Source organism: Austrofundulus limnaeus, unplaced genomic scaffold, assembly GCF_001266775.1.
Source record: "Austrofundulus limnaeus strain Quisiro unplaced genomic scaffold, Austrofundulus_limnaeus-1.0 Scaffold2079, whole genome shotgun sequence".
Taxonomy (NCBI): Eukaryota; Metazoa; Chordata; class Actinopteri; order Cyprinodontiformes; family Rivulidae; genus Austrofundulus; species Austrofundulus limnaeus.
The window spans coordinates 14,127-25,889 of NW_013954481.1; the positions used below are offsets into that span (position 1 = coordinate 14,127).

At 41.4% G+C, this 11,763-nt stretch overlaps 1 protein-coding gene across 1 annotated transcript; it reads right to left on the minus strand.

The window, feature by feature from the left end:
- Positions 1-213: 213 nt before the first annotated feature.
- Positions 214-11,703, minus strand: LOC106537006 (huntingtin-interacting protein 1; the record flags this gene model as incomplete). Its single annotated transcript, XM_014034368.1, is given in 18 exon segments — positions 214-1,907; positions 1,994-2,111; positions 3,013-3,074; positions 3,209-3,332; positions 3,506-3,611; positions 3,789-3,889; positions 4,043-4,136; positions 6,075-6,133; positions 6,259-6,369; positions 6,494-6,630; positions 8,308-8,418; positions 8,543-8,629; positions 8,711-8,858; positions 8,936-9,130; positions 9,520-9,522; positions 10,580-10,681; positions 10,763-10,879; positions 11,615-11,703. Coding segments are annotated over 18 exon segments (1,775 nt in total), but the record flags the coding sequence as incomplete, so codon positions are not given.
- Positions 11,704-11,763: the final 60 nt, after the last annotated feature.

Consider the following 11,763-nt stretch of genomic DNA (forward strand, 5'->3'; position numbering starts at 1 on the left):
TTCACAGCAAAATCTCCTAAATTCAAGCGCCACACCTCAAATCAACTCCAGGCCTTTTATCTGCTTCACTGAGAATGACAAGATGAAGGAATTCACCACACCTGCCTACAAAATAGCCTTCAGTTGAGTGGCAGATGTAATTATTTAACAATATGAAAAAGGCAAAACAAATGAAAATATTTAAAATGTAAAAACAACAGCAAGCCTCCAGTCCACATTAATGAGTTGAAGTATTTATTTCAAAAACTGGAAAAATAAAAACAAACCCACCAACATTGTTTTAGTAGAATATCATACAAAGACACATTTCATCAATGTTGCTATGTGAGTATTTGTTTCTGACTACAGTGTGAGGCAGTTTGAAAGGCTGGCTGAGCTGGTACAACTACAGACACAAACCAGAAAAAACCAAAAAAAAAAAAAAAGGTTAATTAAAAAGTATTTGGGCAAAATGAAAAAAACAAAAACATTACTTAAAGTGTGTGCACTTCATCATTCAAGACACTTGAAACACAACTGAAAAAGATCTTCACTTGGTTTATATATTACAGTTTCTGATGAAATCAGCTAAGAGTTTAATCCAGGCGTGATGGAAGAGGCGGAGCCTGGAAGTAACAGTACTGCAGGTGATGCTTTAACCTGGTCGCAGCAGCAGAAAGACGGCGACGAAAAGGAAACGTTTCAGAGTCGTCGACGAGTTTCTTATCGGACTTTTCCTCCAAGTGCTCCGAGCCTCACGTTCAAAAGGAAGAAGCTAAAGCTGCTAATACTGAGCAGCGTTGGTTAAAAACCCAGCTGAGACGGAGCGTCGCTGTTAGAAAGTTTGATCGATTCTGTGAAACGTTTTCTGAGAGATGTGATGACTTGTTACAGCCGTGTGGCGTTCAGGTGCACTGTTAAATCAATCACTGGCAAAATATGGTGCTTTTAGATAAAAATAACTTTTTTTAAAGAATACAGACTTTTAATACACTGGAAAGGTTTGTGCAGTGGTGGCGACACCAGTTCCAAGACAAACATGATTCGAACTTTTAAAAACAGATGTTTTGCTTCTTGTGCAGCTTTTTCGAGAAAACGTCTGCCTCCATGAACGCTTTAAACTTATTATTAAAAAGAACATCAGTGAAAGGTCTGAAGGTTTATTAAAATGGCCTTGTGAGACGTAAATTAAATAGAAACGTTGCAGAACAACTAAGCTTTTTAATTTAATACGCGAGGGTTGCTTCTTGTTGCCCCGTTTTATAAAAGTTAGGATAAAATACAATTTTTTAAAAAATGGGAGAAGTTAAAGAATGACAGTGTTTTCAGTCCCTCAAACCCCGCGGACACTAGCATTTGTGTGAAAAAAAAAAAGTGTGTGGGGGGTGCTTAATTTAACAGTCARGGTCGTTACAATGGTGAGGACGTGAAAGGCAGAAAGTCCAGAGAACCGGCCCGTGGAGCGGCCTGGACTCAACTCACAGTGAGAAAAAAAAAAACAAGGAGGAACTCAGGAGCAGAAGAGCTCTGAACGAGCGCCAAAATAAAAATAAAATAAAAGTTTTAAAAGATATAAGAATATGCTGTTTAAGGTAGGCAGAAATATGCATTGTGCACGTTCGCTGCTGAGAGTTTGTCRCTTGTGCAAAACCCGCAGCATCATCCGGAGGTGAAGCAGTGACGACGTTTCTCTCACCCTTACATCCGTTCACCTGGGACCCTGCTGTCGCTGAGCCCCGGGCGATGGGAGGGAGAGGGGGGGCACCGTTTCATTTGGCTTTAGATAACAAGCGAATAAATGAAATAAAACTGGAACAGAGACGAAGACAGTAAAGTGTGTCTATAAATAAAACGAGGTGGACAAAAGCCAGTCTTCTGATGGAGGAGGAGGAGGAGGGGCGTCAGGGGTGGCGGCTCTCACCCGGTACCTGTGGAAGGACAGAGAATTTAAACATTTAAGAGGCCAGACTTGTTAAAAATTCCTCACTGGCAGGACGTCGGCGTTGGTCCTCACCTTCCCCTTCCTCGCCCCAGCCCTCCGAGGCTCCGGCCAACTCATAGTGCTTCTTCCTCAGCTCGCCGAGACGCTCCCGCTCCTTCTGCAGACGAGTCTCCAGCTCCAGGACTAGGACCTGAGGAAAACAAAAATTAAAATGCACAAGCCTTACTGGTTTAGATCATATGAAAGTGTGGTTCTGAAGAAAGGTTATGAGCAATCAATACCTAACCTGCTGCTAATAACTCTTTGAATGACCTCAGTTTGGAGAAAAGGTTTGATTTTTAAAATTTAACTTATTATATTCCTGAAGGAGGTTCTCCCAGGCTACTTACTGTGATAGCAAATAAACATAAAAAACACTTAAACCCACTGACAGAAAAATAAAGGMTTATCAAAATTATTGATTTTCTATCCTGTGAACAAAATGAAACACCAAGAGAAGAGATTTAAAGATCATTTCCAGAAATCAAGAATACTCTTTTGATTCTTGTTATAAAATCTACAAACCAGGAGTCATGCATAAATAAAAAAAACCTATATGTAACAGTTCTTGTAACTGTGTGATGTCATATTCTTGTTTATTTCACTTTTTAGCAACATTTGTGAGCTTTAACCAGAGACAGTTTGATCACGAGTTTCTGCTGTAAAGCATTGTAGTGTAACATGGTTATTAAATGTGCAGCGGATGTGATGTGATTTATGATGCATCATGTTTGCACAGAARCTCTTTRAAATATCTGAACTATCCCTTTAAACTAGATTAACACAGAGGAATGGTCACGTAGAAACACTTGGATTATTGTGGCTGAAAGCCACCAGAGTCTGTTAAGACTTCAAGTCAAACAGCTTCAAATTTCACTGTTTCAGTTTTAATAATTAACTCCAACTGAGGGATTTTTTTCTTGTGTCATGAGCGTCACTGACAGGAAAGCTGTAAAAAGCTCTTAACTGAAAATACACTTCATTTAATTCAAATCAAATATTTGAAACTCGTGTGGTGCGTTATTATTCCTAACTGTCCTCCTGCTGTTTACCTGTGAGTCCATTTCCTGTCGCTTGATCTGTGTGAGGGTCATGCTGGAGAAGTCCATTGTTTCTGAAAACAAAAACAGACACTGAATTAAAAAGAGAATTATAAAACTTTAAATGGTATGAAAAGAACAAACTGCTGAATTAACAGAAAAGCAGAGGAAACAAACAGAATCGGGTTACCGTGTAAACAACCCTCACCTGTTTCCTCGATCTGGGACTTCCCGGACTTGGTGGAGGCGACGACAGCCGCGGTGGACTGCGTGACGCCGCGGGACGCCTGCTGCAGACGGCGCAGGTTGGCGCTGTCCTTGTCTGCTTTCACCTGAGGAGGGGACGGCGGCGATAAGAGCGTTGCTCAGAACAAGTCCAGTGAACGGAAGCCCTGAGCCGAACAGCTTGAGCGTGCAAACATCCTGCAGTAGAACTACTACGATAACAAACACACTGCTGGGAGAACAAAAACTCCCCCACTTTTTAGTTTTCTACTATGTTTACCTTGGAAGCAGCCACAAGCTGTGCTGTGCTGGCAGCTATTTCACGTGAACACACCATCAGCTCCTCGAACTTCCCTTTGCCCTGCACCACCAGGTCGGCCGCGTCACTGCAACACAGCCACATGGAGATAAATCAGCTCAGAGTCAGGTTTAAAGGTGGAGGTTAAGAAGAAACTCGGGTTAACACAGGTTCTGGTTTCATTTTTCCGACTCTTCGGCTCGTTTAGAGTTCAGAAAGTCTCCAACGTTTGTGAKTCAATGAACGGAGGCGTTTTTAAACTTACACCATGACCGTGGCGCCCCATCCCACTGCTTTCGAGGCAGAGATCAGGCCCTCCGTCCAGCGGGAGTTCTTGGCATAAAATTCCTTCGTGGATGCTGCCCCCTGGTGGACAGTGAAGCAAACACGTCACCAAAACGCCTAAACTCTGTGTTTTATCACAGAAATAATCAGGGATTTGACCTTTCTGTTGTCGTTTTTTTTTTCTTTAAATTGAGGAGGTGAAATGAGAGGGAAAAAAAACATTAACTGTCTCACCCTCCCGCTCTCCACGATGTCCCTTTGCAGATCTTTGGAGGACAACACGAGCTCCTTGATCGCCTGCATCAGCTCCGTGCAGGAAGCCAAGATCCTGCAGGAGGCGACAGAAAACAAACGCTGACATCCTGCGATTGTAAAGCCAATGAATCAGCTTCAGAGCTATCAGAACTTGAAATGGGGTACAGTTTCATGTTTGTCTGACTTGCAGAGCTTGTGAGGTCTGCAGCTGAAGGGTTTGCTCCATTTTTTAAATAAAGACAACAGCGGCAGCAGAGAGAAATCACTGTTTGCTCCCCGTGTCACTGASCTGTAGCTGATTTCATAAAGAACCTCCGCAGCAGCAGAGTTTCTTTTCAGCTTTTTACTTCAAAAGTTGATTTTATTTTAACTCTACAGGAGAGACGTGAAAAGATCTCTCTTCTTCGCAGGTGTCAACACTGAACTCTGATAAAACTGAATCTGCTGCAGCGACAGACGTCACTAGGCACCGCGGCTTCAGAGCACGAACACTTTGTTTGTATCTGTATTGATGAGATTCTCTGTACGTCAGCACTCTGTGTGAAAAGCATCAATATGTCACATGGCTCCTTTGTTCAGGGTCTGACAGCTCGTTGCTTCCACCTTTTTAACACGGACGACACAAATAACTAGTTTGCTGGTTGATCTGTTCATAATTAATATTACTCAACACTTAGGCACGAACTTGAGTTTTATTTATTTTATTAACCTTTATTTAAATCCATGGTTTTAGACTGTTTTTATAGGAGCAACTAAGAGTTTTAGGGAAAGAGGACGCCACGTTTATTTTAGGAAACCTGATTTCATAAGATAACTTGTTTTAGCAGAACAGGCTCAGAACTTTTTGCTCTCTGAGCTTATTTGTGAGTAAAAACTTTGCTTATCTGGACATGTAGTCCCACTGTTTATATAAATGTTATATAAAGATGGAAGAAGTACTGTAAGGRTCAGTGGTTTTAAAGTCTTGAGTTGTTGCAGTGATGAGCAGAGCTAAATGACCCAGTTTATGGCTCCTGTCTGACGTTACCACGACTGAAGCAACGAGTGTTTTGCTGACGTTTGGGTGTGTTTCGACGACAACTCTCAGCTACCACCACACCAAATCATAACTAGAAGTCTTTAAAACTGAGTTATTGAACATTTTTGTTTTTGCTAAAGTTAATCAGCTGCGAACTGCTGACTCCTCAAGTTGATTTAGAAAAATTAACATGTTGAAATTATGGATGCTTGCTCTTAATGGCATGCAAATATGAATGCTTTGTACCAGTTATAGATGTGGATATAAAGAAAACTAAATAAGAAATAATGTTATAACCAAGTTATTATGAATTGAAGTTTATATTTGTACACACTCCTTTGAATGTGTAAATATAATTCACTATCCTTCTTTTGCTTGCTTTTTGTTTTAAATTTATTTTCTTCTGTTTATAACTATTTATTCTTTTATTACATTATGTTCAATAAAGTCAAAGTAAAATAAAAAGTTGATCAGTGTCTTTGGTAGATTGTTCGGTCTGTCCTACATTTTAAAAAGACATTTGTGCAGAGAGTCTGCAGCATTTTTCACTCAGACTTAACGCTGTGATCCATGTTATGGTCCAGTCCTACAGCTCATTTAAGCAGCGACCAATGAGTCGAGCTCGAAACAACAAACAATCACAATGATTCGAGCTCGAAACAACAAACAATCACAAGCCAGTGATGCGGTTTCACTAAAAATAAATAAATCACAAACCACAAAGAACAGTTCGCTAACTTACTGCTACAAGACTTTACAGGAAGTGGCTCAAATAATGAAGTTGCTACTGACAGAATAAATCGAGCCATTAAAAGGAAAATGTCTCATTGACTCGTTTACAGTTTGACTCCTTTAAACAAGAACTTTGCTTTGTCAGACCAAAAGGTTTTGCCCTTTTATATTAAGCCAATAATGAGAGCTGTATTTCACGTCTGCATTTGATAAAAAAACAGAGGAAAACTAATCCCACAATCTGGGTCCGATCAGTTTTACCTCTCGTTGACCTCCATCTTGATTCCTGTGTCAACTGCTCGAGATTTGTTGAGCATTTCCTGCAGGGATACAGAGGAAGAAGATGAAAAAAAAGGGACATTTTGAAGTTAACCCTCTAGTGAAGTGAAACCAAAGGGCAGTGATTTCTCACAGCAAGTCCACAGATAAACACAGAGGCGCTCACCTCTATCCTAGCGGCTGCCGACTCCACGGCAGCGGAGGTGGCAGCCATTTCCTGCTCCACCAGATCTCCCAGCTCCCCCTGCTGCAGCTCCAAACCTCGGGGGCGAAGTTTCTGCAACAGCAGAAAGCGAGAGCGTTTACTGAACGTGTCGTCACAAGGCGCTGGAAACATTCACCTGCAACACTGGGACACGAGGGTCTTGTAGGAACTTTATAAAGAGTTATGAAGCGTGGACCTCTGCAGCCGCCAGAACGGCCTCCAAGGCGGCTTTTAGCTTGTTGTCGTTGGCTGCGGCCAGGCTGTCCTGCTGCTTCATGTGTCCCAGCAGAGCCAGAGCTTCTGCCCCGCACAGCTTCACACTCTCCGACAGAGCTGAAACAAACACCACARGGGACAGATCGTCACCAAAATAACTCGTGGTAGGACATAAAAAAACAACAACAAGCCATGATCTGAAGCAAGAATTTCTGTTCTCTTTTCCACAAACAACTAAAATAAAAATAAAACAAACACATCGAGCCTTCAGTTCCCTCTAACTACCACTGAGTTCATTAAACCATCGTCTCAGACGGCAGTAAAAGCAAAACTACTTGTTTTTTTTTTCCACATGCAGCTGATCTGTATCTAACTGCAGGCTGAGTTACACGTCCTAATCTGGATTAATTCAGAGTTCCTGTTTGTGTTGTTGGTGCAGAAACATGGCCTGTGACCAGACCTTCGTTATATTTGGGCATGCTCAGACTTGCCTTCAGAGGGAGAAGGAAAAAAAAAACATTACTCGTTTATGAAGTCAGCAGGTTTGTCCTCTCTGAATGTTTTGATTAAAACATGCCTGAAGGCTAAATTTAAACTATAATTTGACCACAGTGGAAAGACGTGCGGATTAACAGAACAACAGTATTTCATCCTTATTCCGGTCTATTTGTACCACTGACATTTACAGCCTTTTTGTTACTGTTTTTTCTGCCAATAAATTTAAAATCATCTTATATTTTATCAAAAAATAAATAAAAAATTTTAGTTTAATCATTTGATGTTTACTGTTACATTATAAATCAAATATGGGTTTATAAAATATGTAAGTCATTGCATTCTGTTTTGATTTACCCCTTAAATATACCAATTRTTGAGGTTGTAATTTTATGCTATTTTAAAGGAAAAAAAATTGTATAGGTCCTCTGGACGGGTTCTTCTTTAATGAAACGTTTCGTCTCTCTTCCAAGAGACCTCTTCAGTCTGAGAGTTTCAGGCAAAATMCAGGCTTTTGAGTCCTGCCTCCAGGTGACTGATACTCACATCACCTGGCTATCGCTTCACCTGTGYGCGATAGCCAGGTGATGTGAGTATCAGTCACCTGGAGGCAGGACTCAAAAGCCTGCATTTTGCCTGAAACTCTCAGACTGAAGAGGTCTCTTGGAAGAGAGACGAAACGTTTCATTAAAGAAGAACCCATCCAGAGGACCTATACAATTTTTTTTCCTTTGATTTTTTACCTGGATTACTGAGATGCATCAGGACTTTATGCTATTTTGTTAGTTTTAATACTCATGACCGTTTAGTAGCCAATTCTATGAAAGAAATTCTTTAAAAAATTTAAGAAAACTATTTTCTTAAAAATATTTTAAGTGTTTTTATTTTTCTCTCCAATAAAACTAGAAAAAAATGTTTTTTGTGTCGTAGCATTTTAACAAACTTACACTCAACTTCACTTATAGAGTTAAAAGTTACTTTTCAAAACATTATTGGTTGTAAAAGTGACGTTTACAAGTTACAATCACCGCATTTTTTTTTTGTGCTTGTGCAACCGAAGCATAACTGTTGTGAACGGGATTATTTTGATGTGCAAAGGTTTGCAGATTACTCTGCAACGCTGCAAACATGAAAACATGAGCTCAGCTCCACTGTTTGGTTCTAGTGCATGAAGACAGATCTTTGCAGACAAATCGGTGCAAGTCCACGCCTGCCTCAGGCACAGATTAACATCGGGAGACACTGTTTGCGTCACACACACACACATACACACACACACACACACACACACACACACACCATCAGCTTGCTCCACAGGCACCATGTGGGAGGTGGCACTACCCTGAACTATGGTGTCGCCCACCAGGTGGCCACACTGGGTCACCACTCGCACCAGCTCCGTCACAGCTGCTTGAAAACAGGAAAAGAACAAAAACATCATTAAAAACGTGAAGTTTTACACGGTTCCTCTTTTTAATACCACACACTGGCAACTTTCTTTGGCATGGTACGTATTCAGAGGTGTGTGTCTCACCTGTGTTGTCTGTTAAGAAGTTGTTTCTGGCACAGTGTAATCGCTCCATACAGTCTAAAGAGGCCTGYCATCTTGATGCAAGGTAGTCTGCAGAGAAAGAACACAAGCAGACGTTGAACAGAGAGATGATAAGTGTCCCGGCGCTGAAATCAATCATCAGTGACGGACCTGCAGAGCTGGTGCAGCTGATGTGTGCCGGGTCGTCGATCTGAGCCAGAGAGTCCTGGATGATCCTCTCTGCCTCCTCCACAGCTCCCTGCAGACTGGACCAGCGAGCCGCCACCAGCTGGCTCTCCAGAGCCTGCTCCCTGCTCTCCTGTGGGTCGACACGTCAAACTTTATGTTACGATACTTAAATGGAATATTTTCAGCTAACTGAGAAAGTTCTCCAACCTTCTCATTGAGCTGATTCTGCAGGGCTTCGGCCGTCTTCACTCCACTTTCCCTTTCAGTCGCCAAAGAGCTTTGGATTTGTTGAAGCTCCTCCCCCTGAACCGCTAGCTCCGCCTCCACCTTCGACAAAGTCTGCACCAGCTCGGCTTTCTGGGACTCCAGGGTGGCCAGCTGGGTGCTGAGGACTTCGCTCGACTGTAGCGAGGAACAAAAAGTGTCAGGAGGACAGAGACACGTAAATTATTCTCGTGTACAAAGACGTGACAGGATGTGGTATGATGGGAGTGCTCCGGCCACAATATGAAAACACACTTTATCGTCAGCTGTTATTTACAGCATTGTTTAGGCCTGAGTTTGTGCAAAGCTATGGATCCTCCAGAGAGAGCCGGGCTGAGGTCAAGTTGACAACCAGAGGCCAACTGGGAAGTTGAGGTTGTGCAACTTTGTTGCAATACAACAATCACCAAGTATTACAACACAGTGCAGTTAGTTACATGTGAGATGTTTACTGAAGACTTTTAATTTAGAGGAATATAAATGAAACAAATAATGGAAGGAGAGCTGAAATAGTTTTAAAGACTTACAGTCTGAGAGTCAGCAGGTCCGACAGAAAAGGAGAAAATGAAGAAACAGAAGAGTTCAAATCAGTGAGGAAAAGAAGAAACAGGGTTTTCAAACAGATGTCAGGACAGCAGGAAACAAAGTGCGAAGAAAAATATCTAAAACTAAAAAAGAAGGAGAGAACGATGACGGCGGACAGCTGGGAATGTGACGAGTGAAAGCTTGAATTTATGAGTCAAAGCAAGTTAGTGAGTCCCTCGTGAACTTTATTTGTTCACCGTCACATCTTGAAAARGCTCCATCATTACGTTAAACCACAGGAACTAAACACCAGAGTTTACATAACAATCTTAACTGAGAAGAGCTTCATCATCTTGTGTTGTTTTGATTTTTACGCTGAAAGAAACACCTTCTGATGCCTGCTACAATCATCAGCTTTGCTTCTTCAGGCACGCAAAAATAAAAAATAAAAACTGGAGGGAATTAGGTGATGGTAAGCAGCTTATTTTATTGCCTAAACTATTTTTCACCAACTATCAGAATCTGAGGTGTGATCCTCTGAAACAATTGCTAAGTCTGCGATGAAGAGAGAAAGTTACACCAGAGGGCAATAAAAGTGAAAAAGGAGAAACATCAAGAGTAACAGAATGATTTTTGACAGATTTTAAAGAGTAAATGCATCAGAAAACTAAGTTGAACTTCTTTGACTTAAATTAATGAGCCAGGTTCAGCCTCAGTGTGTCAGGACTTTGTTTTCCCACTAAATATAAATCCTWCCAGAATAAAAGTCCATCCAATCCAGAAAACAACACAAGTGTATGGAAGTCAGTATGTAAAATATGAAATGATTTTTTTAAATAGACTGTGCCAATGTGATGATTAAATAATAATCATTAGAAAAAAGTGGCTCCAGAGGTGTGTTATTTTTAGACTTCATTAAGATCATCTGTGTCTTTTTAGTCAGTAAAATAGATTCACATCGTCAGTCTTCTTGTGCTCATTTCTATCAGGTGCTGGATATTAAAGTTGGGCAGGTAAAGCTAGTTAAAACTAAAGAGGAGTAATAAAGCTGAGAGGAGGGACCTGCTGTGAGGAGGCCATGGTGGTCTTCAGGGAGTCCAGCTCCACCTGGGTGGACATCAGCTCCCTCTGGAGCTCCTGCAGCTGTTTCAGCTGCTCCCTCTCCTGAACAACAACACCAACAAAGAAGTGATAAATCCTCTGAGCAGAAARACACCACTGTAAAACAGTGCTGTGATAACAAACCTGTCTGTCTGCAGCCTCCTGCGCCGTCTTCACCTTCTCCTGCATCTCTTTCCTCACCGCCTCCACCTCGTCCTGCGCTGCTCGAGCCACAGTCATCTGCCGGGTCACCTCAGCGTTCTGCAAACACACCAAGGGACAAGAGACGAAGACGTACTCAAACACCACTGAAGTCAATAAAACAGACCTCAGAACCTCACGGAGGAGGAATAATAAATAACCCGACATTTTCAGCATAAATGCTGAACGTCAAATGATGCTGAAGTTTGATGAAGCAGCTGGATCGGAGGACATAACGGTAAAAGAAGCAGAGCACTAGCTAAATGCTGAAAGGGGCAGATCAATCAAAGCAAAAGGCTAGCCAAAAGTAGCAGAATAAGCTAAAAGCAGCAAAAGATGACAAAACAGAACAAGACAGAAGCAGATGTCAGAGAGAATATTTTTGAAGAATAAAATAGATCTTAGTGTATTTATATAAATAAAGTGAAACATTTCTAAAATCAGAAATGTAACAAAAATCTACACTCAGATTCACCTGAATGAGCTGAACGTTTTGATATACTGTATAAATTACTGAAACAGCACAGAGAATCAAAAAGAAAAAAATTGTATAGGTCTTCTGGACGGGTTCTTCTCTAATGAAACGTTTCGTCTCTCCTCCAAGAGACTTCTTCAGTCTGAGAGTTTCAGGCAAAATTCAGGCTTTTAAGCCCTGCCTCCATGTGACTGATACTCACATGGAGGCAGTGCACACAGAATGCAGCTTTCACACAAAAAGGAGGACAACATGTCACCAAGTTATTTTTTTATGGACATAGAAAAGAACAAAGAAGACATTTATTGTGTCCTCCTCACCTTCCTGAGCAGGTCTGCGTGACTCTGAACCAGCTCCGTGTACTTCTCCTTCAGTTTAGTGTAGCGCTGCTCGTTGGCCTGAGCTTTTCCTGGTAAATAAAAACTAATTATAAAGCTGAGAAAACATCATCAGGTGCCAAGAATAATAA